This window comes from Bos javanicus, chromosome 3 (genome assembly GCF_032452875.1).
Source record: "Bos javanicus breed banteng chromosome 3, ARS-OSU_banteng_1.0, whole genome shotgun sequence".
Lineage (NCBI taxonomy): Eukaryota > Metazoa > Chordata > Mammalia > Artiodactyla > Bovidae > Bos > Bos javanicus.
Genome location: NC_083870.1, coordinates 109,692,996 through 109,718,384, shown reverse-complemented (window position 1 = coordinate 109,718,384; position 25,389 = coordinate 109,692,996). Strand labels below are relative to the sequence as shown.

Sequence of the window (25,389 nt, the reverse complement as noted above, 5' to 3'; positions counted from 1 at the left end):
GTGCCATTTCCTACTCCAGGGGATCTTCCTGACCCAGACCCAGGATCAAATCCACGTCTCTTGCATCTCCCGCATTGGCAGGTGGATTCTTTACCGCTAACGCCAGCTGGGTGATAGTAATACAATAATAATGATAATAATATTTATTGAGTATATGCTATGTACTGGGTGGTGTGTAGCACTTTAGAGCATTACAGTATTATCATATTCATCCTCACAGTAAACATTCAATAGATGAAGAAATAAATCTTGCAGTGTCTGCTAGGTGACAAGCTGGGATTAAACCTTACCTCCTCTCTGCTGTGCTTAACTGGAGAAAGGGAGGGGCTGAGCATGGCTGCAGTCTATGTGGCGGCCCACATATTGCTTTCCCGGACCCCTGAACACTGGTCTGACAATTACTGTTGAGCATTCATTCACCTGATGAGTCCAGGGACTTCAGTTCCCCAGGGGACGGGCCCGGACACTGGCAACACGAAGCGACCACTGGAATTCTGAACTTTGTCCTTTAGAAATATGGACACCTGGGGGGAAAAAATACTTGGTGTCATTTTCTTGGCATATTTCCATAGACATATGCATTCTGAGAATGGGAAGTGTGTAATGGCTTAAGACGAGAGAAAAACACAGCATGACAAACACCTGCGGAGTATAGAGTTTTTACAAACAGAACCTCTTTGAGCCACATAACAAACCTCCCAGGGAGGTAGTGCTGCTGTGCTGTGCTTAGTCGCTCAGTCGTGTCCAACTCATGTGTCCCTGTGGACTGCAGCCCGCCAGGCTCCTCTGTTTATGGGGATTCTCCAGGGTAGAATTCTGGAGTGGGTTGCCATGCCCTCTTCCAGGGGATCTTCCCAACCCAGGGATCGAACTGGGGTCTCCTGCATTGCAGGCAGGTTCTTTACCAGCTGAGCTACCAGGGAAGCCCATGGATAGCGCGACCCCTGCCTTCATGATGAGGAGGTTGGGGTTCAGAGAGTGAAGCGACTTGCCCAGAAGGATTCAAAATCAAGGATGACTCCAGATTCTATGTCCATTCCTTGGTTCCTTATAAACTCTCTATATAGCTCTGAGGCTGGAGCTGTTAAGACCCTCATTATCTCCTCAGAGGTTAAGACACTCCCTCCAGGCCTACCAGCTCATAAGGGGCAGAGCTGAGGATTCACACCCTTGTGTTTCTGACTGCAAGCTCTCAGCCACGTGCTGGACTAGTGAGGAGGGGCCAGCCGGGTGGGTCCAGCGGGCATAGAGTCTGAAAGTCTACTACGTGAGTCAAAACCCCACACTATGCTTATTTCTCCTCCTTGCTTCATGCACTCTTGTATTGAGGTCTTGGTTGAATTAAATCCCATCAGTTTTATTGGGGAGTTTCCTGGCAGTCCAGTGGTTAAGACTGGGTGCTTTCACTGCAGGGGGCCTGGGTTCAGTCTCTGGTTGGGGAACTGAGATCCCACAAGTTGTACAGCATGGCCAAAAAAAAAAAAAAAATCAGTTTCTTCCTCATCTGTAAAGTGAGATAAACTTGAAGGTTCCTTCAAACTCTAAAATTCCACAAGATTATATCAGTAACATTGCCAAGAATAAGCATCTGTTGCACGCAAGGCAGCGAAAGTGCAAAGTGCTGAGGATTTGTACGCTGGCAGCATGGCCTGCCGACGTTACACTGTCCAGGCGGCACAGCTCAGCTGGGCCTCTCCTTGGCTCTGAGTTTTTTGGTAAGTTATGCTACCTTTCTCTTTGGTCGTCTGAGGATAGTAACAGAACCTATTCAATGGGTTAGTTGAGCACTAAATCAGGTAATGAACAAGAAGTCCTTTCCACAGAGCCTGACACATAAGTGCCCAATGAGAGGTAGCTAACAGTCTCAGTATCACAGTCTGATTGGACGCAGGACACAGCATAGAGTGCAGAAACGATGACACTGTCAAGAGCAGTATGCTGCACACGCAAAGGAGCCCACCAAAGAGAGTGACCACAGGCAGAGCGGGTGGGCAGGGGCCACTGTGGGTGTGGAGCTGGGCCTGGGGAGGCTGGGTGTGAAGACACTTCAGAAACACAGAAAGTGAAAGTGAAAGTCACTCAGTCGTGTCTGACTCTTTGCGACCCCATGGACTCTACAGTCCATGGAATTCTCCAGGCCAGAATACTGGAGTGGGGTAGCCTTTCCCTTCTCCAGGGGGATCTTCTCAACCCAGGGATTGAACCCAGGTCTCCCGCACCGCAGGTGGATTCTTTACCAGCTGAGCCACAATGGGTGGGCAAAAAGGCATGTTTTGGGAGAAGTGTGTACACTGGGTTGGTTGGAGGGTTTGGCTTTAAGGACATTTTAACCTTGAGATTCTGTGACCACGGGATATGAATACAAGCAAGGAGAAAGAAAATTCTGAGAGAAGTGAGACTTTATGCCTGTTTTGGACTTTCTGGTTAGTTAATTCTAACAGGGGTGACTATGTCATAGACCCGAAATGTACAAATTTAGTCAAGTGTGTGTCTGGGTTTGACCTGAAGATCTGCCCTTGGCTGGAGGGGACTGTTTGGTCTGCCTGCTTGCCCAGCCCCTCTGCTGACACTCAGCTTAGCTGTGACTCTCCTGTGCCCTGTTCCTCTCACTCCACCCTTTTTATTCCGAGGTAATCTCCTCTCTTCCCATACACCAGTGCTCCTGTGCCCTGTTCCTCTCACTCCACCCTTTTTATTCCGAGGTAATCTCCTCTCTTCCCATACACCAGTGCTCCTGTGCCCTGTTCCTCTCACTCCACCCTTTTTATTCCGAGGTGATCTCCTCTCTTCCCATACACCGGTGTTCACCTCAGTGCTGACGGCTCCCAGGTCTGGAGCCTCCACTCAGTCTTCTTTCCTGGGCATCTGACCCGTCTAATCCCACTGCCTATTAAATATGTCCACGGATCCATGGGAAGCACCTCCAATTCACCCTGCTCAGAACAGGGCTCCATCCGTCTTCCCTAACCTGATCCCCCTGAATGACACCACCAGGTCACCACGTCAGCAATCTGAGTCCCCCGCCCACCACCTTCCCATGGCTATTCAGTGGCCAGGCCCTGCTCATCCAGTGATCATTTCTGTGTCCGGCCCCTCCTCTCTGCCCTGCTCCCTAGCTCGGACCTTCGCCACCTCTAGCCTGGGGACTGCAGAGCCTCCCTGCCTCTGCTCTCATCTGTGTTGGATCTGTCCTCCACTCTGCTGCTACAGAGAATCTTCTCAACTCCTCTCTGACCGTGTTCCTCTCCTGGTTCACTGGCTTAGCCGCCTGCCCGACGATGTCCAGCTGGCCCATGCTCCTCTCTGCAGCCGAGCTCCTCCTCGAGCCCGAGGCAGCCTTCTGACCCCTGCACTGCCCGTCACGCCGGGTGGTCACCTGAAGGTGCTTTACAAAGTGGTGTCCTCTTAACCCCTCCTCTTATTTTCCCATGGTCCTGGGGAAAACCTCTTTCTTTTAAAGCTCTCGGATCCTCTGTGCAGACGCCCTGATGCTCTTAGGTAGAGGTGGCCATGCCCCACAGTGTCCTCTCTTTTCTGGGTCAGAATCAAACATCCGTAAGGCACTTAGTGCACGTTCCCTTCTCTGAGGAGGTCCTGAGGGCAGGACACGTGTTTCCTATGGAAAGAGGGAATGAAGGTTGTGGAGCTGCGGGGCTAGCGTGCTGAATGCTCCATGAGTGCCCACACTCCCCAGCATGATGGCGGGATTCAGGTGGCTGGGAGGAAGTGAGCCAGGGATGTAAATGCTTGGGGAATGTGGGTGAGTGACTTCACAGTTTGTTTCAACAGTGAGGGCTGACTGTGGGGCTTTGGACGGTGTGATGGTTGCTGGTCTGGCCTTATAAGAGGAGGGCTAAGTTTGTGTAGGCAGGAAAATAATGATCTGAAAGGGAGGGGGAAGCTGGTAGAATGCCGACCCTGCTTCTTGCAGCCTGCCTGTGGATGAAGGAAATGACCGGCCGCCTTCAGGTGGCGAGAAGACTTTGCATACAGCCTCTCTGCTGCATGCTAGGATGCCCACATCACGCCTCCGGCTTTCCTCTCCCCTCTGAGCTCCGGGTTTAGACATCCAGCTACCTGCTTGACTCTGCTACTCAGAGAGCAAATCGAGCGTAAACAGAACGACTTTTTCTACTCAAATATCCTTCCCTTCCGTCCTTCCCCAACTCAGAAAATGGCACCAGCAACCTAGGAGCTGTTCTTCATTCCTCTTTCCCTCATTCCCCACATCCAATCTCTGAGTAAATCTTATTGACCCTGCCCTGAAGGTAAGTATGTGAATATTTTTCATGATCTCCAGAGCAAACACCTAGCCCAAGTGCTTTCCTTTTTTACCTGGATCTCATTTTTTTACCTAGATTTTGTAACTGCTGGCCTACCTCTTTTAGTTCATTTTCCAGATCCAAGTCAGATCATGTTATCAGTTCATCTTAAAATCCTCCAGATCTTTTCTTTACTCTTAGGATAAAGTCCTTACTAGAATCTAAAGCTAAGTCACCTGGTAGGTAAGAACCAGTTTATTCATGACTGGCGTCTCCTGCTCAGCGAGCACTCACCCTACCTAGGTGGCTAACTTTATTTGAGTACTGCCCCCGCCTAGACATGCTCTGTTCACACAGCCTTTCTCTCTGTCCATGGGGCGTTTCGTGCTTTTCCCACTTAATGGTCTTTGAACTCGCTGTCCCTTCAGGCTAGAAGCTCTTCCCTGAGATCTTTGTTAGTTATACTCTCAGCTGAAATGTCTGTCCTCAGAAAGGCTGTCCTTGCCTCTACCATCTAAGGATATATTGTCCAGTAAGGTAGCTATTAGTCAAGTGTGACTATTTAAATTTAGATTAAATTAACAGCTCAGTTTCTCTGTCTGATGAGCCATGTTTCAAGTACCCAACAGCCCTATGGGGCTAGTGGCTCTCTCAGTGGACAGCACGGATACAGAACATTTCCATCATGACAGGAAGCTCTGTTGGACAGAGCTGGTCGGAAGCAACATCCCATCCCAGTTCCCTCCTATAAGGCCATCTTCCTGAGAATTATCAGAACTGGAACACAACTTAACGTGTCCTCGTGGTTTCTTCCTACTGGCATGGAGCCTTCTCAGGGCAGGGCCTCTGCCTTGTTCACTTCTATATCTCAGGACTGAAAATGACCTGGAGTGGAGCAGGCACTCAGTACATATTTGTTAGACCGACTAGTTTTCCAGGGATGCAGTGTTTCCAAGTGGAGTGGATAATGGAGTGGAGATGTGAGGACCAGGCTGTGAAGAGGTGAAGATGGAGTGATGTTTGCCAACTGGAACAGTGGAAGCACAGGAGGAAAGTCCGTGATAGAAGATGCATGCACGCGGAGGGGCGTTCGGGAGAGGGTGGGTGACCGGAGGGTCTACCCTGTAGGAGGCAACTCTGAAGGCGCTCCAGAGGGCTGAAGGGGTTGGGACTTGAGATGCCTGCACATAACTGCTCTGATTCCATATGGAATCAGTCTCTGCGCAGCCTCTTGGGCCCAGGGCACAGGTCAGGGCCTGGACCATACTAAGGCCACTTCAGGCTGCTTTTGTTTTTAAATCTTTACTTATCATTTATTTGGCTGCTCTGGGTCTTAGCTGTGGCACATAGGACCTTCAGCTGTGGCGTGCACGATCTAGTTCCCTGAGGATGGAACCTGGGCTCCCTGCATTGGGAGTGCAGAGTATTGGTCACTGGACTGCCAGGACAGTCCCAGTCAGGTTGCTTTGTGATATCACAGAAAGCTCTGGACGTTAGGATGTGGAGTCTTGTATTTGCTTTGGTTAAACAATGAGCAAGGGAATGTTAGGTCAGAGCTGTGTTTTCTTGATTTAGTTGGTTGGTTTTGCTAAACAATCTAAAAACTACCAAGACTGTTTCGAACACAGAGAAAATCTGTATAGGCAATCATAAAGAGCAGCTGAGCAGAAATACCATTAAAGGCCAGATTTGGAAAAGCAGCCAGATGTTACAGACCAGTGGCTGAGTAATGTCAGGATGTGTGATTCCTATTTCTCTTGATGAACATTCTGATGTTTTATTGCCTGCCCATTTAGCAATTAAAGCTTAATGTAGTTTGTGGTTTAATATGTTTTAATGATTTTGTTATAGACTTATTATTAGGAGTCTTCTCATCATAATGAATTTCATCTTGCCAGAACTGAGAAATCAATATGGCTGCTTATATTACAATGATCCATAAAATATTGTCCAAATATGCACAGGCTTGACAGCAGGGTTTTCAATATTTTAAAGTAATGTAAAACTTAATCTTATTTGTACTTTCACATTTTTAATTTCAATTGATGACTATTAGAGATCTTGATTTACATTGATGTTATTATTGCTCCATCCATAGCAAATGAAATTATTCATGAGGGTTAAAAATAAAATTGGCCTCAGCATTGTCATCAATTTATCTTTCCCTGTTCATAGGAGGGAAATAACAAGGTTCTAAATATATTTTATTTATTTCCTTTTTTTTTGGATTTAATATTATTATTATTTTCTGGCCATACTGCACAGCATGGGGGATCTTCGTTCCCCGATCTGGAGTTGAACCTGCACCCTCTGCAGTGGTCCCTATTTCTCTTTTTTTAAAAAAATATTTCTGTTTGTGAATATGTTACACATGAACATGTACAAAATTCAAAAAGTCCAAAGAGCGGGACTTCCCTGCTGGCCCACTGGTTAGGACACTGTGCTTCCACTGCAGGGGGCACGGGTTTGATCCCCGGTTGGGGAAACTAAGATCCTGTAAGCTTCACAATGTGGCCCAAAAAAAAAAAAAAAAAGTTCAAAGAGTATACAAGGGAAAGTAGGTCTCTTTTGCATCCCTGTCCTCCACGCACTTCCCCGCCCCCAGGAGGCAACCACCACGACCAGGGTCCTGTCCCTCCTGCCAGAAGCACTCGGTAGTGTGTATATATATACATACACACATCAGTTCAGGTCAGTCGCTCAGTTGTGTCCAACTCTTTGCGATCCCATGAATCGCAGCACGCCAGGCCTTCCTGTCTATCACCAACTCCCAGAATTCATTCAAACATGTATATATGCAAATACATATGTTACATGTGATGCCTTACTTAATCCCCCTGACAAACTCTAAATCAGGTATTATCATTTCCACAATTTTGCGGAAGACCCGGGTTCGATCCCTGGGTCAGGAAGATCCCCTGGAAAAGGAAATGGCAATCCACTCCAGTACTACTGCCTGGAAAATCCCATGGACAGAGGAGCCTGATAGGCTACAGTCCATGGGGTCGCAAAGAGTCGGACACGACTGAGCGACTTCACTTTCACTGTCACTTTAGATGGTGAAACTAAAGCCTCAGGGAAGTAATTTGCCCAAGGTCACGGAGCTGTGCTGGAGCTGGGATTCAAACGGGAGTGCCTGACTCTAGTGCCTGGCCCACTGTGGGTGTCTTTCGCATATCAGTGTGCTAAATTACGGGAAGGAACAAAGTCCTGGCCAAGAGAGACCGGCCCCAAAGTCAGAAGCTCAGGAATGTGGGTTTTCAAACTTGGAGTGTAGAACTGTCTGGAGCAGGTGTGAGAGGAGGTGGTCGCGTCAACTGCGAGGCAAGGGCCAACAAAAAGTATGAAGGCCTGAGCTGAGCGACCGGAGTGGACAGGAGGGCGTGGACACTGAAGAGGCAGACTCGATGGGCTGCAGACACAATCAGATGAAGATCAGAGAAGGGAAACCAAAGGTGTGATGGGCTGGGGCTGAGCCAAATGAGTGAGGGGATGGCGGTCCTCTCAAAAGAAACCAGGAAGTTAGGCAGGACTTGAATTCTGGAGACTCGTTTAGCTGCACACATGAGGCTGTGGGCACTGGGGGAACTTTTTAGAAGCAGGTGGCGATGTGGGTCTTGATGGCAGGGCTGGGGTAAGGGGGGTGCAGAGGTTAGAAGTAGGAGTCACCACAGATAGAGGAGTTAGTTGGCAGCCAAAGTGGGGGGGAAAGTGATTCAAGAGCAGGGGGTGGGTAAAGCCAGAAGGGGAAAGGCTTGGAGACAGAAGGAGGGGAGCAAGGACTGAAAGACGGAGAGATGGGAGAGGTTAGGGCCGGCCGAGATGGGGACTGTTCCCTGGAGCAAGAGGGCCGCCTCCTGACAGCTCAGATGCTGGACAAGTCAAGGCAATAAAGGCTCGGGAAAAGGTTTTGGAGTTGAGATCAGACTGGGAGCCTGGAGAAGCAAGGGAAGAAGCCATATTTTAAAGAAACATACAGAAGGTAACTGGGAGGGGATGTGGCATCACCGTCCTGCTCGGTCCCTTGAAAACCCGCTGAGATTTATCATCAGACAGTTGATCATCACGGAAGCAAACACCGAGGATGTGCTAATGGGGCGGAATCCCAGTCTTGGTCTGCCCTGACGACTTGCACCCTGTCTCGCGAGGGCAGCAGCGCAGGGCACGCCCGGGTCACCCACTCACTCACCCGGATGTGCAGGTCCTGGAAGAAGATGAGGAGTGTCTGTCGGATCAGCTGGAACTCCCCTGCAGAGAGGCCCCCGTATATCTGTGCAGGCAAAGCAGAAACAGGCATTCTGCTTTCAGAAGTGAGATGGGAGACTGTGGTGGGGGGAGCGGGGGGTGGTGGGTGCCCAGAGATGGAGCCAGAGGGCAAGGAGAAGACTCAGCTGCTGGGCGGGGTGGAGGGGCAGGAGGGGAATACCACCCGCACCCCACCCAACCCCCCATCCACCCAAGGGGCAAACCCCACCGCAGCACACCGAGCGGGGCACATTCTGCCTCTCCTGTTCCCCAAGATTCCACAGAATATCTACTACCGACTCCCTTCAGAAAAGTTAGGCAAGAACTGCGATGTTCTGTGCCTCTGCTTTCCCAGGTATGAAGGCCCCAGTGAGAGGGTATAAGATGACAACATCTCTTGTGTTACCAAAATGGATTCCTGTGGATTGTGGAACTTTCTGGGACAGTGGCCGGCTGGGTCATTCCCTGTCCTGTTTCCTTTGTCATAGAACCTGCCTGTCCTTAACAGGGGAATGGGAATGAGTACTGGGGGCTGAGAGGAGGTGCACCGACAGCCCGCTTACGTCAGTCAGCTGCCGAAACGTCTTGTCCACTTGATGAAGGATGGTTGGGGAATCTTGGATGAGTCCCTTGATGGCATCTAAGTGATTCAAAGTGACCAGCAGCACATCCTTGGGACGAGGACACAGCAACACTTGATACTTGAAAGCCATCGTCATCAGGTCATAGAGCTGCCAACCCACACGTGAACAAAAGAAACGGACCTTATATAAAGGCAGGCCTCAAACCTCCAACAGTGATTCAGTACCGGAAACAATTCAGCGCTTACCATGCAGCTCAGTGACCACATCATGCAAAACAAGACACTGATGACAGCGAAAGGGGGTGGCGGTCACAAGCTGGGGCAACAGCAGTGAATCGGGACGTTCCTGGGCAAACCAGAGTGTCACTGATGGAACGAATATGAAACAATACGGGCAGCTGTGGGGCCCGGGACTGGGTGCTGGGCTTGGAGAATAAAAGCCCCAGTTCGAGCCCTCCTTGCCACAGATGTGGATGTGCTGCTGCCCTGCTGCGCTCAGCTGTGTCTGATTCTCTGCAACCCCTGGTGTGGGCTGTAGCCCGCCAGGATCCCTGGTCCAAGGGATTTTCCAGGCAAGAATACTGGAGTGGGTTGCCCTTTCCTACTCCAGGGGATCGTCCTGACCCAAGGATCGAACCTGCATCTCCTCCATTGCAGACTCTTTACCTACTGAGCCACCTGGGAAGCTCAGGTTTGTTGGATGGCCCTGGCCAAGTCTCTTTGCCTCTCTGAGCCTGAGTTTTCTCATGTGTAAAAAGTATGCCCTAATTCCTCAACGTTGCAGAACTGCTGAGAGGTGTAAATGAGAAAACACATGTCAAAATGGCAAGACTGAGGTTCTATGACTGTATTAAATGAATAATGGAACTTAATGGGACATCAACAAGCTCCACGAATGGTATGACCTTTCATGAAGATCAGAGGTGACGCTGGCGAGGACCACAGTGGTCACGATGGGCTTTGTGGGAGAAGTGGGCCTCATACAGACTTGAGGCAGGGTTCCAACTGGGTAAGGGAGGAAAAAGGCATTCGGGTGGTAGGGAACAGTATGCTTGAGGGTCCGGAGGCAAGCCGTGGGTGTGCTGTTTTCCTGGGAGAAAGAGTAGAACAGCCTGACTGGAGGGGATGGTTTGTGTTGGGGGTGGTGGGAAATAAAGTTGGATAATTATGGCAAGGTTAGAATATTAAACGTTTTTGAAAGATGCACAAAATAATTTAGACTAGATGAGGTAGGAATTAGGGGGCTACTGAAATTTTCTGCGCTGATGTGATAAAAGTGGTAATTAAACAAGATTAGTGAGTCTGGCCATGATGAGATGTGCGAGAAGGGAGAGGCTGGAGTGAGGGCAGTCAGCTGGTACCTGGCTCCTAGGAGGGTGGCAATAACATGATCGTATGAAAGAAATAAATTTTGTTGGAGAAACCCGGATGGAAGGCCTGGAAGGAAGATGGCGGGGAAGGATGAGGCAGGGGAAAGAAGAGACTGTGACACTCAGGAGAAAAGCTGTTTGTTAGTGCACGTTGACTGCCTGACTGGATCTGGGGGACGAAGATGAGGGCTGTCCAAATTGACCACAGCGTTTTCAACGTGGTGCCTGCGAGATGCATGATGCTACGTGACGCTGCTGCTGGAGGCAAGTTTGGGAGAGAAGGTACGGACATGTCTGAGGCAGGACTGAAAGTTAAACCACCCGAGTGCTTTGCGGAGCACACGGATGTGCATGGCCTCAACTAATCCCATTTAATTTCACAAGAACTCTACATGTGTGTTCAGTTCAGTTCAGTCGCTCAGTCGTGTCCGACTCTTTGTGACCCTATAGACCTATAGCCTGCTAGGCTCCTCTGTCCATGGGATTCTCCAGGCAAGAATACCGAGGTAGGTATTATACCAGGTTTAAAAATGAAAAAACGTGCCCAATTTCACACAGCTGGTAAAAAGTAGCAGGGTGAGATTTGAAACTAAAGACAGTCGGATCCTGAAGCACTTGCTAGAACCCTCTCCATGATCTCCTTTCTCCAACATGCAGCTAGACATTTCACTTAGAAAGTGCCTGCCTACATAGAGGGGTGGGGTGGCGGGAGAGAGGCTCAAAAGGGAGGAGATGTACATAAACATATGCTGCCTCACTTTGTTGTACAGAAGAAACTAACGCAACACTGTAAAGCAATTATATCCAGTAATAACATTAAAAAAGAGAAAGCGACACAGCAGGAGCTGTCTTGGTCTGTGTGTGTGCGTGTGTGTGTGTGCATGCGTGTGCAGGCTTGTCTAATACTAGAGACGTAGATTTGAGACTCTCAGCCATCATCATCAAACATTAAGTACCTGTTGTGTACAGGACACTGTGCTAGGAATAAAGTATAAAAACAGGTATAAGATGAAGAAATCAAAGTTCAGAGTTATTCAGTGAATTGAGTCTCATAGCCATTGGTAGTGGAGAAGGAAATGGCAACCCACTCCAGTACTCTTGCCTGGAGAATCCTGTGGACAGAGGAGCCTGGTGGGCTGCTGTCCATGGGGTCGCACAGAGTCAGACACGACTGAAGCGACTTAGCATGCATGCATGCCATTGGTAGAACTAGGACTCTAACCCAGGTTTTTTGTTTCTAAATCCTGTGTCATATCTCAATGGAAACCTAAACTTTCTTAAAGGCAGAGGGAGATGAAGAAGCAGAGAGGAGAAGATACTGAACATTTATCTTTCTTCTGTCATTATGTATGTTTCTCACTTAATCCTCCCTCTAACTAATGAAGCAGCTTTTATTATCCCCATTTTATAGATGAGAAGATGGAGGCTCAGGGAGCTAAAGTAACTTTCTAAAGGTAATTGGCAGGAGGCAAGAGGGCGACGCTTACTCCTTGGAAGAAAAGTTATGACCAACCTAGATAGCATATTCAAAAGCAGAGACATTACTTTGCCAACAAAGGTCCGTCTAGTCAAGGCTATGGTTTTTCCAGTGGTCATGTATGGATGTGAGAGTTGGACTGTGAAGAAGGCTGAGTGCCGAAGAATTGATGCTTTTGAATTGTGGCGTTGGAGAAGACTCTTGAAAGTCCCTTGGACAGCAAGGAGATCAGCTCTGGGATTTCTTTGGAGGGAATGATGCTGAAGCTGAAACTCCAGTACTTTGGCCACCTCATGCGAAGAGTTGACTCATTGGAAAAGTCTCTGATGCTGGGAGGGATTGGGGGCAGGAGGAGAAGGGGACGACAGAGGATGAGATGGCTGGATGGCATCACCGACTCGATGGACGTGAGTCTGAGTGAACTCCGGGAGTTGGTGATGGACAGGGAGGCCTGGCGTGCTGCGATTCATGGGGTCGCAAAGAGTCGGACACGATTGAGTGACTGAACTGAACTGAATTGAACTGAAGAAGGCACAGTTGAAGGCAGTCTGTCTCCCTGAGGTTTCCAGGTGCCAGCACTGAGACAGTGTTGCTTTTTGCACACCTGGCACCCACTGTCAGTCCTCACGATTTATAGAAATTCACATAATAAAGGGACTTGAAAAGGGATTCTTATTAACATTATTTCGCATTGCAGGAAGATTCTTTACCAGCTGAGCCACAAGGGAAGCCCAAGAATACTGGAGTGGGTAGCCTATCCCTTTTCCAGGGGATTGCCCTGACCCAGGAATCGAAGCGGGGTCTCCTGCATTGCAGGTGGATTCTTTACCAATTGAGCTATCAGGGAAGCCTTGTTATTCAGATTAGTTTCTCCTAATGTCCTATTTCAGTTCCATTTCCCACATTCTATTTAAGTCATCATGGCTCCTTAGGCTCCTCTTGGCTGTGACGGTTTCTCTAGTTTTCCTTGTTTTTGGTGGCCTTGACAATTTCAATGACAGGTCAGGTATTTTTTTAACATGACCTCCGAATGGTATTTGTCTGCTGTTTTTCTTCATGATCAGCCTGGGGTTGTGGGTTTTGGGGAGGAAGATCACAGAGGCAAAGCGTTATTCTCATCTTGTCATACCAGGGTACGGCCACATGGCTTATCACTGCTGATGTTACCTCCTGGTTGAGGTAATATTTGCCATGTTTCTCCACTGAGAAGTTAGTTGTCCCCCTCCCCCGCTTTGCATACTGTCTTCCTTGGAAGGAAGTCACCAATCGCAGCCACATTCAAGGAGTGGGGAGTTCTGCTCTCTCTCCCTGAGGGCGGGGCATGTATATAAAGTGTCTGGAATTCTGATGAACAGGAGATCTATCTGTTCTCTGACATTATTTATTTGGAATTATTCCTTTTAAAATCAGTACCCTAAAAAATTGTTCCACAAAGAAACAGACATGTTTACATTAGAAGTAGAGACTGAGTGGTTTTGAATTTGCTCTTTAAAAAATGCCTGGCGTGCAGGGCCGAGATCTGTTAAGAAGGAAGCAGAATTAAGCAGGGCTGGGTGCTTGGATTGGATTGGTATTGTTTACGCAGTCGAGCCTGGCTCTTTGTGACCCCGTGGATTGCAGCATGTCAGGCCTCCCTGTCCCTCACAATCTAAATGTGGGCATGCAGACCCGCACTCTTTGTGGGTGATATATATAATGGCTTAATAAACTACAGAGGGCTTTGAAGCTCCAGTATTTGGCCACCTGATGCGAAGAACTGACTCACTGGAAAAGACCCTGAGGCTTGGAAAGGTTGAAGGCTGGAGGAGAAGGGGACGACAGAGGATGAGATGGTTGGATGGCATCACCAACTTGATGGATATGAGTTTGAGCAAGCTCCAGGAGTTGGTGATGGACAGGGAAGCCTGGTGTGCTGCAGTCCACGGGGTCACAAAGAGTTGAACATGGCTGAGAGACTGAACTGAACTGAACAGAGGGGTTGGTGCGGATGACTTCTGGGGTCCTTCCCAACTTGAAACTCAAGAATAAGCCATGGTTACACGTGCCTGTCTTTTGCCATGCACCACTGCACACATCATCTCCTGGGACTCCAGCCTGTGGTAATCCACAAGAAACGCAGCCCAGGGCCATGCACCGCTGCGCACATCATCTCCTGGGACTCCAGTCTGTGGTAATTCATAAGAAACGCAGCCCTGGGGACGGAGGCAGCTGCTTACCTTATCCATGCTGGCCTGGTTCAGTCTCATGATCGAGGCGTGAGCCAGGCGGTCGTAGACGGTCCTCAGGGCCTTCTTGGAGTAGAGCTCTTGGGGTTTGAACAGTTCGTCCATGAACTTTTGATTGAACATGGTTGAAATGATGTCATTCATAACTGTCGAGACAAGAGAGGATGCAGGTGAGCAAAGCACTGGTGGAAGCTTTCCTCAGGAAATGCTCCCTGTGTGCAGATGGAGTGCAGGGGCAGGGCCTATGTGGTATGGGGATGCAGCGTGCTTGGAGACCTGCTTCTTGGGGAGAAACCCCACGTGTGTCCCAGTGGAAAGCAGGGTCCAGAGTGCCTTCTGAGCCCATCGTAAGGCAAACATACACGTGGCAGTGTGCTGTGGTTCAAACCACCTTCACACACAACGTTTCACTTGATGATAGAGAACATGTTTATTCTTTCTTTAAAAAAGACTTCTATTAGCATTGCAGATTAGATATCCACCTCAAAATGAGAAACAACATCACTTTTTTGTTTGTTTAGCAAGTCTATATCATTTTTACTTTAAATTTTATAAAATGGGACCTATAATGGTAATTGACTTTTTTTTTTTCTTCTTCAAAACAGTTTACAAAAATAGACACAGGGCCTACCCACTGGTTAGAGATTAAAATTCCTTCTAGTGTTTCTACAAGATGTGTACTTCAGATTAACACCATTTGCTGCTGCTGCTGCTAAGTCACTTCAATCGCGTCCGACTCTGTGCAACCCCATAGACGGCAGCCTACCAGGCTCCCCCATCCCTGGGATTCTCCAGGCAAGAACACTGGAGTGGGTTGCCACTTCCTCCTCCAATGCATGAAAGTGAAAAGTGAAAGTGAAGTCGCTTAGTCATGCCCGACTCAACTCTTCTCGACCCTATGGACTGCAGCCTACCAGGCTCCTCTGTCCGTGGGATTTTCTAAGCAAGAGTACTGGAGTGGGTTGCCATTTCCTTCTCCATAACACCATTTAAGGATGTCTTAATTTCTCTATATGCTCTATAATATTGACATCATACGGTAGTGATATGTCCCATACTGTTGTTCAGATGGAAAATGTCCCGGTGGCGAGAATAAAAGGTCCTAGTGTGCTTAGTCGCTTCAGTTGTGTCCAGCTCTTTGCAACCCCATGGACTGTAGCCTGTGAGGCTCCTCTGTCCATGCGGGTTCTCTCCAGGCAAGAATATTGGAGTGGGTAGCCTATCTCTTCTCCAGGGGATTTCCTGACCCAGGAATTGAGCTGGGGTTTCCTGCATTACAAGCGGATTCTTTATCAGCTGAGCTACCAGGGAAGCTAAGTATCTCTAATTCTAGGTCTTCATTCACTCATTCATTTAGATATTTTGTGGTACTCAAATAACATCATTTGAGGGCTAGGAAAACCATTTGGTACAAGAAATAGAAACAGATATGGTTGAATGCAGATTATTCTTAATTAATGCAGATATATTCCTGCCTAAAGGTGACTGTATATGGATGCCGAGACTATACATTCATAGTAATTAAAATCTGAAAGAAAACTGGGTACTTAATGACACAAAATCACGTGAGTGATTATTGCTGAAAGATACAGATCTCTCCTCTTGCCACACAAAGGACACAGCAGGTGACCCACGGTCACCCTTGTATCTTAGAGAGTGAAGCAAGGTCATGATTTCAGACACTCTTTCTACCTATAAGTAACCGACAGAAGTACCCTGAGGGCTCAGGCCAGCATTTTCAAGCATCTCAAAGAGCAGTTTTGGGGAGAAGTGGGGAGCTGAGGGCCAGCTGTACTTAAATCTTAAATGGAAGGGTTATAGAGCAAGGCGGGGAGGGAAACACCCCCTCTCCCCACTCCCACCCTGACACAAAAGAACAAACTGAGTGAGTGTGACTGCTTTCGGAAGTACTGGACTCACACTTGACCTCTGTATTTTACTCTAGACCCCATCCCATCAGTGAGGAAGAAGCAGATCCATTACCAACACAGGGTATCCCTCATATGGGACAGTTTCAGTCCAGGCCAGTGTGCATTCAAAGTGCACTAACCTCTCCCTACTGTGCACAGCCTGGAGACCCAGGAACCCTTCTGGGTTTGCCTCAAGCATGGCCTTTGGCCTTCGACCTAAACAAGCAAGCTGCTGCTGCTGTTGCTGCTACTAAGTCACTTCAGTCGTGTCCAGCTCTGTGCAACCCCATAGATGGCAGCCCACCAGGCTCCTCTATCCCTGGGATTCTCCAGGCAAGAGTACTGGAGTGGGTTGCCATTTCCTTCTCCACTGCATGCATGCATGTTTAGTCGCTTCAGTCATGTCCGACTCTGTGCGACCCTATGGACAGCAGCCCACCAGGCTCCTCTGTCCCTGGGATTCTCTGGGCAAGAATACTGGAGTGGGTTGCCATTTCCCTCTCCAAAACAAGCAAGGGTCTGCAATAAATTGGACTTTCTGATATCTTTCTTACTGCAGCCTATATAAATGTAGAGTTGCATGAAATAGCTGCACACAGAAAGCCACATATAAGGCCTCAAAAAAGAGGGAATTTGAAGAATTTTCCATAGGTTTATGGAGGCCTGGGAGGAGTGCCAAAGAGGAAGAACTCACATTAAAGAATCACATCAGCTCTGATTATGTTCATGATTACAAAGAGCTCCCATTCACTGAGGTGCTGAGTCACGTCTCTAGGGTCTTTGAGCCTTTAGCAAGATCTAGGAAAACAGCTTAGATCTAAATAAGCCAGTTCTAAAAGAAAGAAAGCCCCAAGGTAATTTGTCAGCCACTCTGGCAAAGTAAAAAGCAAAGTGAAGCCTTTTCTTTGGGAAGTGAATAAGCTCTGTATCACCGTGGCTTCTTGCATAGAACTTCCAGAAAGTTCTCCTGCTGGGAAGAGAGTATGGCAGGCTCTGTCCCCATGGGCAGAGCAGTGAACACAAATGCCCCCAAGGGGAGATGGCAGTTTTGCAGTTGGGTCCTGGCACCCAGGGCACCCACCTTGATTTAATGTTTTGGAAGGAGCATGGGGGCACAGATGAACATGCTTACACCTCACAGCGTGCTTCAGCTGGCACTTGCTGACGTGGGCCTACTGTCTGCCGGACGTGGGGGTGGTGTGGGCAGAGAGGAAGCGGATGTTATCCTTGCCCAAGAGTAGCAGCCCACACCCTATTTACGCTAAACCTCAGCAGTTTTTTTAAAAAAATAATATTTATTTTATTTGGCTCCATCTTAGTTGCAGCATGCAGGGTCTGTCATCGTGGTGCACAGACTCCTGGTTGTGGCACTTGGCGGGCACAGTAGCTGTGGCGTGTAGGCCACGTGAGCTGCTCTGCGGCACGTGGGATCTTAGTTCCCTGACTGGGGATGGAACCCACACCCCCTGCATTACAAGGTGGACTCAACCACTGGACCACCAGCGAAGTCCTCTGGGAAGTTTTAACCTGATCTGTAAGTTAGTCTTGGTGTTCGTTTTTGGCACTCACATGAGCTCGGCATAATTGCATGAGGCAGGAATGTGCTAGAAGCCAGATTTCATCAGGAGACTAAAGCCAGGTGTGTGGAGGGGTGGTTTTTCATGGGTGCGCTGGAAGGGTCAGTAACTGAGTTCTTAACGTATCGGGCTTCTAATCCTGGGTTTGGATTATGAAGTCAGTTTCTGCTTATTATTTTTGGATATATAAGATAAATTCCAGTGATTCAGTTACACAAAAAGTCTTCAAAATCCATACTTTTCACCTGAAATTCTGCAGTGCATCAAGAGGTGGGCCAAAAATTGCTTGAGAAGTGGTGAGAGACGGTTGTGAAATATTATAAAACTATACCAACCACTTCGATTGGAGTTTTCTTCGAGCCTGGCCTGATGAAGTAATTCTCTTGATGAAAGCAACTGTGTTTTTAACTAGTACTTCTGTAAATTTTATTGTTTATGGGAATACACAACTTGAAACCAAGGGTAAAAAAGAGAAGCTACTATTTCTGGGTGGTTACCATGTTTTGAACCCTTATTATGTTGTAAGTCTTGGGCTTAGAACTTTCCATTCATTATCTTATTTAAATAAATAAATAATCGAATGATTTTGAAGGGTACCCCGCTCCTCACCCCCAGTTGCTAGGGCTTTGAAAAGGAAAAGAACAGAGATTTAAGAATACTCAAGTTTCTCAAAACCAAGGCAAACCTAATCAGACTATAAACCAATTTAAGAAACTGAAATGATAGCAAACAAGCACAAAAGGCTAGTGGGGGTGGGCTGGACAAAGCATTTGCTGAAGTATCACCTTATTGTATCAAAGGAGAAAACTGAGTTTTCGAGAGGTTAAAGTCCAAGGTCACACAGCAGGGGGTGGAGCTGAAAAGAGAGCGGGCTGTTTCATTCTAGTGCCTGTGCTCTTAAATACTACACTTTATCTCCTCTGCGTACTCAGTGTGGAGAGAGCACTTAAAACATCGAGGCTGACGGCTGATGACATGCATAGGCTATACCCAGGGTCAGATAATGACATTTAAAGGTGAGAAAGGCGGCGGTTTTATTCTGAGGACTCAACAGCTTTCTCAGGCGTGCTGTTGGCTGTAGGTGAAGGGGAAACTGAAGATGTGGCGTGATAAGACCACAGTGCACGCGTGTCATGCCTTCTGTGCTCAAGCCTGACGGCCATGCAGCCACATGCTTCCACATTTCTCAGCTGCTCAACAGATATCTCTGTGTGCTCAACAGCTCTTTGGCTACATGATGCTATCACAGAATTGTTTAAGGACGACTAAATAGGACAGCCCACCTGGAAATGCAGCTATTGTCGCAGGTGTCCTTGCAAAGCTTGGAACTGTGAAAAGGGACGATGCCTCGGGTGCAATATGGTCCTCTGACTAATATTTGCTTGGTTTTCATCTTTCATGCTGTATTTAAAGATTTAACTGTACAACCAATATCTCAGCTAAAGAGAAACTCATGCCTATTCTTTTACTTGGAAATGTCTAGAGTGGTCCCACTCTAAGCCCCACTGAGGAAGGACTGGGTGACCCTGCGGATGCAGACTGAAGACATGCAGCCCCAAGGTAGCGTACCTCGTTTTCTGTCCACCTCTGTCCATTCATCTACACGAAGCATATAAAAAGAAAACACCAGTTCATGAAGCAAGAATGTTATTTTCAACGAGGCTTTAAAAATACCACTTCCAACAATCTGGCTTACGAAGCTTTCTGTTTCATGTTTGGGTTAATGTTTAATGCAAACACTCTGCCTTCCATTTGAAGCTTTTTAAAGGCTGATGGATAAATGACAAGTTCCAAAAAAGCCCTAGGGAGGCTGTATCTTATAGAGGGTGGCCCAGGAGGAGAGGAAGCTCAGGAGGATGAAATAACCTGGGGTTTACCTTGAAAGGTTCAAGAAGCCATCCTCTCTAACGCTCTGAGAGTAGACATCTTTCAAAATAAGCCTTTTAAAAACACTAACTTCCACAAGGAAGAATAATCCTGAGAACAGGACAGAAAGAATTTTCTTTCTTTACAACCTGATTCTCTTATTAATGCAAGAGTTCTCTTTCTAGAACTACTCAGAACTACTCACTACTTACAGAACTACTCAAATTAAAAAAAAACCAAAAACTAGAAATATAAATTAACAGAAAAAAACTGTTTCTGATTTACCTTTTATACAGAGAGGTATGACTTCCATGTAAAAAGAGGGAAATAATGATGGGACCACTGTACAGAAAGCTCCTGAGGACAGAGGTAGACAGGGAAATACCAAGAAGAGACCAAATAAGGAAAAATGTACTTGGCTAGGGAGAAGGCACTGGCAACCCACTCCAGTACTCTTGCCTGGAAACTCCCATGGACAGAGGAGCCTGGTAGGCTGCAGTCCATGGGGTCGCGAACAGTCGGACATGACTGAGCGACTTCACTTTAACTTTTCACTTTCAAGCATTGGAGAAGGAAATGGCAACCCACTCCAGTGTTCTTGCCTGGAGAATCCCAGGGACAGGGGAGCCTGGTGGGCTGCCGTCTATGGGGTCGCACAGAGTCAGACACAACTGACATGACTTAGCAGCAGCAGCAGAGAAATCTGTGAGAATCATGACCCTTTAATGGGCTGAGACCTGGCTCTACTGTTTACTGGCTGTATAACTTCAAGCAGCTTGTGTAATCTCAGTTTCTTCATCTGTGAAATGGGGATCATAATTGCACCCACCCAATAGGATTGTTGGGATAAAATAGACACATCAAACACTTATCCAACTTCTCTCCTAGTTCTGCTTTCTCTACTTCAGAATTTTGGGCGCCACCCATAAAGGCTCGTGATGAGCCTTTTTTTTTCTTTCCTTGATTTTTTGGGAGAGATTTCAATCTAAAACCACTCATGGATAAACAGAGTTCTACCCACAACCACATTTGAAAATCATTTTGTAGTTTGGTGTATTTTGGGAACATTTGCACTAAATTGTTTGAGAAGTGACTCCTGAGGTTATAACATGCATGCTGCTGTTGCTGCTGCTAAGTCGCTTCAGTCGTGTCCAACTCTGTGCGACCCCATAGACGGCAGCCCACCAGGCTCCGCCGTTCCTGGGATTCTCCAGGCAAGAACACTGGAGTGGGTTGCCATTTCCTTCTCCAATGCTTGAAAGTGAAAAATGAAAGTGAAGTCGCTCAGTCATGTCCAACTCTTCGAGACCCCATGGACTGCAGCCTACCAGGCTCCTCCGTGCATGGGATTTTCCAGGCAAGAGCACTGGAGTGGGGTGCCATCGCCTTCTCTGAATTAGCATATATGTGCCTTCAGTACGCAATGCCCACAGCTCCTAAGAGACCCTCCTGAAAGCACAGCGAGTGCCATGTCCTGACTAGCCACAAAGGGTTCCTACTACGGGGTCAGACTCCCCTGGGAAAATTCACCATCTTTCTCCCACAGAGTTACAGGGTTCTGGAGAGAAAACACTGGGGAAGCAGCACCAAGACTCTAGCCTTCTTTGAGCAGATGCTGGCTGCTTTGGCATAATGTCCACATCTGTCATTTCAGGGCATTTATTTTACAGGTGGTCTTCCCTGATAGGCTCGTGGGAATTCACAGAGATAGAGCTGCAACCCTTTTGAAGGTGTGTTTGGCAACAGAGGGGGTGCCAGGGGCTCACCAACCCTAAGGGAGAGTGATTACCTGCTGCTAACCAAAAAAAAAGAGCCGGCGAACACATGCCCAGGGCTACCAGGAACACCTGCAGGCAGCGTTGTTCAGCTCCAGCAGAGGTCGCTGTCGAGCTGTGTGTGCTCCTGGCCCTCTTCCTTCTGAGGATCCCGGAAGGTAAAGAAGGATGACGTGTTTGTGACAATTCCACTTTACTTATATTTTGAGTGGGAGGTAGGCTCAAGGCTTATCCAGAGCTTCCTGTGAAATTGGAACTATAAAAATAAATATAGTATCTCACAGCACTCGGTTGCTCAGTACTTCTCTGTAATCTGCATATCTTGGGAAAATCACTTAATAGCCCCATGCCTTAGTTTCCCCTTCTGTCAAATGAGGAAGGCAAACAAATGGTAAGAGGGCCTTGCTTATGAGTATTTGTAAGAGTGACTGAGTGAAAGTTGCTCAGTCGTGTCTGACTCTTTGCAACTCCATGGACTATACAGTTGATGGAATTCTCCAGGGCAGAATACTGGAGTGGGTAGCCTTTCCCTTCTCCAGGGGATCTTCCGGGAGTGAGACAAAGGCAACTTTTTATTATTCTGGCAGTTGCTTAAACGTGGGACCTCATTCAGTATGCAACAGTCAGAAGTTGCCCCACAGAGAGAGCACTTCCTTTCTGTTGAAGGCTAAACTAGAGCGAGCTGCCTTCTGGGGAGAAACTGCAAGATCGGCCCTGGACTTAAGGGAGTGGGATGGGCTCCAGGAGATCAATTAGTTGTTTAAGACAGTGAAAACTTCTAGAAGAAATACGATTTCCATCCAGAGCTTCAGTGAGGACTAGTTGACTGCTTTGGATCTCACACTCTCTGCCCTGTTTTCTCGTTCTATTTTCTGCATGTCCTCATCAACCAACTACTTTCTGTCATTTCTTTGATGAGACCAGTGGGTACCCTGGATTTTTTTTTCAAGCCTCTCCCTCCCAACCTTCCAACTCCCTCCCTACCCCATTCCCTCCACAAAGATTCTGATGTAGTCCCCTGAAGTGTGGAAGGACAGAGCAGCCGTGAAGGTTGTGGGTGAAGAGTATGAGCTCTAGAGCCTGATGACCTGGGTTCAAATCCATGACTCTTCCTTCTTACCAGTTATGTAAACCTGGGCAAATGGACCTCGCTTTCCCCATCTGTAAAACGGGGATATAGTATTACCTACATGATAGGATAGTTGTGGGGATTAAGGTGTTCAGCGAAGTCCATGGTACATGGTTAAGTGCTTAATAAGTATTTGTTGCTATTGCATCAGGAAGACATATCCCCCAGGTTTAGAATCAGTTACTGGAAAGACTGATCAAAAGCCCTACCTCCGGAGGATGCACAGAAGGGCTGCATGAGGCTCTGCCCAGCACCTCAATGGCATCTGACACAAGTCGACGGTGGAGGGAAAGTGTGTGAACATGAATTACGGAAGATGGCTGGAACTCCCTGAGGCTGTCCCAAGCAAACCCAGGACTGCAGCTCCTGAACATAAAGGAAGCCAGTCCCTTAGTATAATCACAGGGTCTTGCCCAGACGGCCTCTTGAAAGACCACACCTGCGACTCATTGTGTTAAACATGTTAAGTTCATCACCTCATTCGATCTTTACAATGTCACTGTGAGGTATATTTTATTATTCCCCTTCTATGGAGAAAGAAACAGGCATACAGAGTTTACACTCCAAGGTCATACAACTTGTTAAATGCCAAAGCCGGAATTGGGAACCATATCTGTATGACTCCAGACAGCTGGAGTGCTAATGTATCCTGCCTTCCAAGACTGCAGACCCCTAGTCCAAGCACTACCTATCAGCTCACTGGTGCCAAAAGCCTAAAGGAAATCACATAACATAGCACAAGGAAAACAGAACCCTCTTGAGGGAAAAACGGCAATGTAATATCAAACAGTAGTTCAACAAACGTTCACTGAGCACTAGTTTATTCAGTTGCAGGCATGATGCTAGGCGCTGGAGTACAAAGGTGAACGAGACAATCGCGTTGGGGAGACAGACACATATGCAGACCATTGCAGTATAACATGGCTAGCGATAAGGTTGAGGCGGGGCACAGATCTGGTATGGGAGTACGTGCAGGCCGTTTCCCATGTGGAGATGAGGAGATGATTCTTAAGCTGAATAATGTAGGATGGAAGGGAAGTGACTAGCATGGAAATGGGAGCGTTCGGGTAGAATGGGAATTACCAGCATGGAAACATGAGTGAGCATGCTTTAAATGGAGACCTACAAGCAGTTTGGTATTAAGATACACAGCAGGAGGCAGGCAGCGGTGGAAGCTGGGACTGCAGAGGTGGACAGGGGGTCAGATCAGGAAGGTCCCTGAAACGCCCTGCCAACGACTTGGCCTCCATCCAGACAGCAGTGGGAAGCTGACAAAGGGTTTTAAATAGCAAGGTGTACGGACAGATTCAAATGTTAGAATGCTCACTGGCAGCAGCGTACAGAATTAATGGAGGGGGTATGCTATAGGGAGCTCTTTCTCTTTATGCATGGACTTGGACTCAATTGAACAGATACAACAGTGAACATCTGCATTTGTACGCTGAACATCAATTGACATACGGAGACTGTTGGAGACAGTAAATATTTGAATCAGCGGCGATGTCAGTTACCTTTATACCAACTTTCCTTTCTCTATCTTCAAATACAGTATTTCCTTCATACTTAATCCCAGGAAACTTAGTGAAAACAGCTGTTGGTTGAGAAGGAGAGAAAAAGGGTGGCAGAGAGTTCTGGGTGGCCATTTCTCTATGGTTAGATGTGGTGTGTATGGGAGGCAGATTTTGCATTTTAGAAACTCTCATATAATTATTTCCACAACTGCATTCTCTCCAAACAATTGTGAAGGGAAAAGACAACCTTCTTATATTTTCTTATTTATCCATGTTATTTCAGATGCCCACCTTTCTAGAAATAGCTTCTGAACTTAGCAAGACTGGCCTGCGGTTTGTGAAGGAGGATACTGCACAGAGGAATGGAGACTCAGAAGGTTCCCTGGGGGGAAAGAGGATGCTCCGACTAGCAGTGTGCCACCAGGGGTGGGGCACTGGGACGCTCATATTTGGGAGGGATCAATTGTCAAGAGAGATTGGGAAACCATCTCCAGTTTAAGGGGATGAGTAAATGGGGGGAGGTCAGGTACCCTCATAATACTCAATGGGGGTATTAAATCTCTCTGTGGTGAAACGATCTTTTGGGGACTGTGCTGACGAGGGGTTCTGCCTGGATGGGGCTGTGGGTTATGAAAGAGGTCCCCGGCTATGAGAGCGCAGAGTGCAGGGGTGTTGGTCAATCTGTAAAGGCGCTTGGCTATAGCGGTCTGGCTGAGGGGGTCGGGGCTGGCTGTGCGGGCCGGGAGCCTCTCACCTTTGCGGGCCTTGTCTCCGGGAATGTTCTGGGCCCGCAGCCGCTGGTCCAGGATGTAAAGCATCTCCCCGCCCAAGTTCAGGAAGAGCAGCGGTAGCGTCCGCATGGACATGGTGCCGGAAAACCAGCGCGTCTGGTACAGAGCCTCCAGGTTTAGTAGCCAGAGGCCTGGAGGTCCCGAAGCCGCGTCCCCGAAGCCCGGTTGCTAGGCGACGCGGCAGGCGGCAAAGAAGGCCAATCACCAGGCCGTTTGTTGGGAGGCACCCGGGGGCGAGCGCGTCCTGGGCGGGGCACCGAAGACCTACGGGGTTGATTGGACCGAGCCCTGCCGGCCTATGGCCCTGAGCGCCGGTTTTGAATTTCTTAAGACCCGGAGGGTGGGCGAGGATCGGCAGGGTGGCCACCCTTTCCCCGCCAGGGCGGAGTGCTCACGTGCCCCTAAAGGAGGAAAATGAAAGTGTTTGCCGCCTCATTCCTGGCGGACTCTGTGACCCTGTGGACTGTAGCCCGCCAGGCTCCTCTGTCCATGGGATTTTTCCAGGCAAGAATACTGAAGTGGGTAGCCAGTCCCTTCTCCAGGGATCTTTCCCATCCGGATCGAACTCAGATCTCCTGCATTGCAGGCAGATTTACCCTCTGATCCACAAAACCCAAGCCAAACTCTTTTAGAGCAGACTGTGGGCAGACAGGCCTGTTGTTGTTAAG

General features: G+C 48.0%; 1 protein-coding gene across 2 annotated transcripts in view; it reads right to left on the bottom strand.

Moving 5' to 3' along the window:
* OSCP1 (organic solute carrier partner 1) overlaps window positions 1–24,955 on the bottom strand; it is a 33,762-nt gene extending 8,807 nt beyond the window's left edge. Inside the window, exons 1-6 of one of the 2 annotated variants that reach the window (XM_061412501.1) lie at window positions 24,685–24,955; window positions 19,219–19,248; window positions 14,154–14,308; window positions 9,071–9,238; window positions 8,452–8,532; window positions 421–524 (exon numbers count right to left, since the gene is read on the bottom strand). In XM_061412501.1, the coding sequence (XP_061268485.1) occupies window positions 421–524; window positions 8,452–8,532; window positions 9,071–9,238; window positions 14,154–14,308; window positions 19,219–19,248; window positions 24,685–24,796 (650 nt within the window). In that variant the 5' untranslated portion in view covers window positions 24,797–24,955. The remainder of the gene's footprint in view (window positions 1–420; window positions 525–8,451; window positions 8,533–9,070; window positions 9,239–14,153; window positions 14,309–19,218; window positions 19,249–24,684) is intronic. The other variant, XM_061412502.1, reaches the window with a different exon arrangement.
* Between the last annotated feature and the right edge of the window lie 434 nt (window positions 24,956–25,389).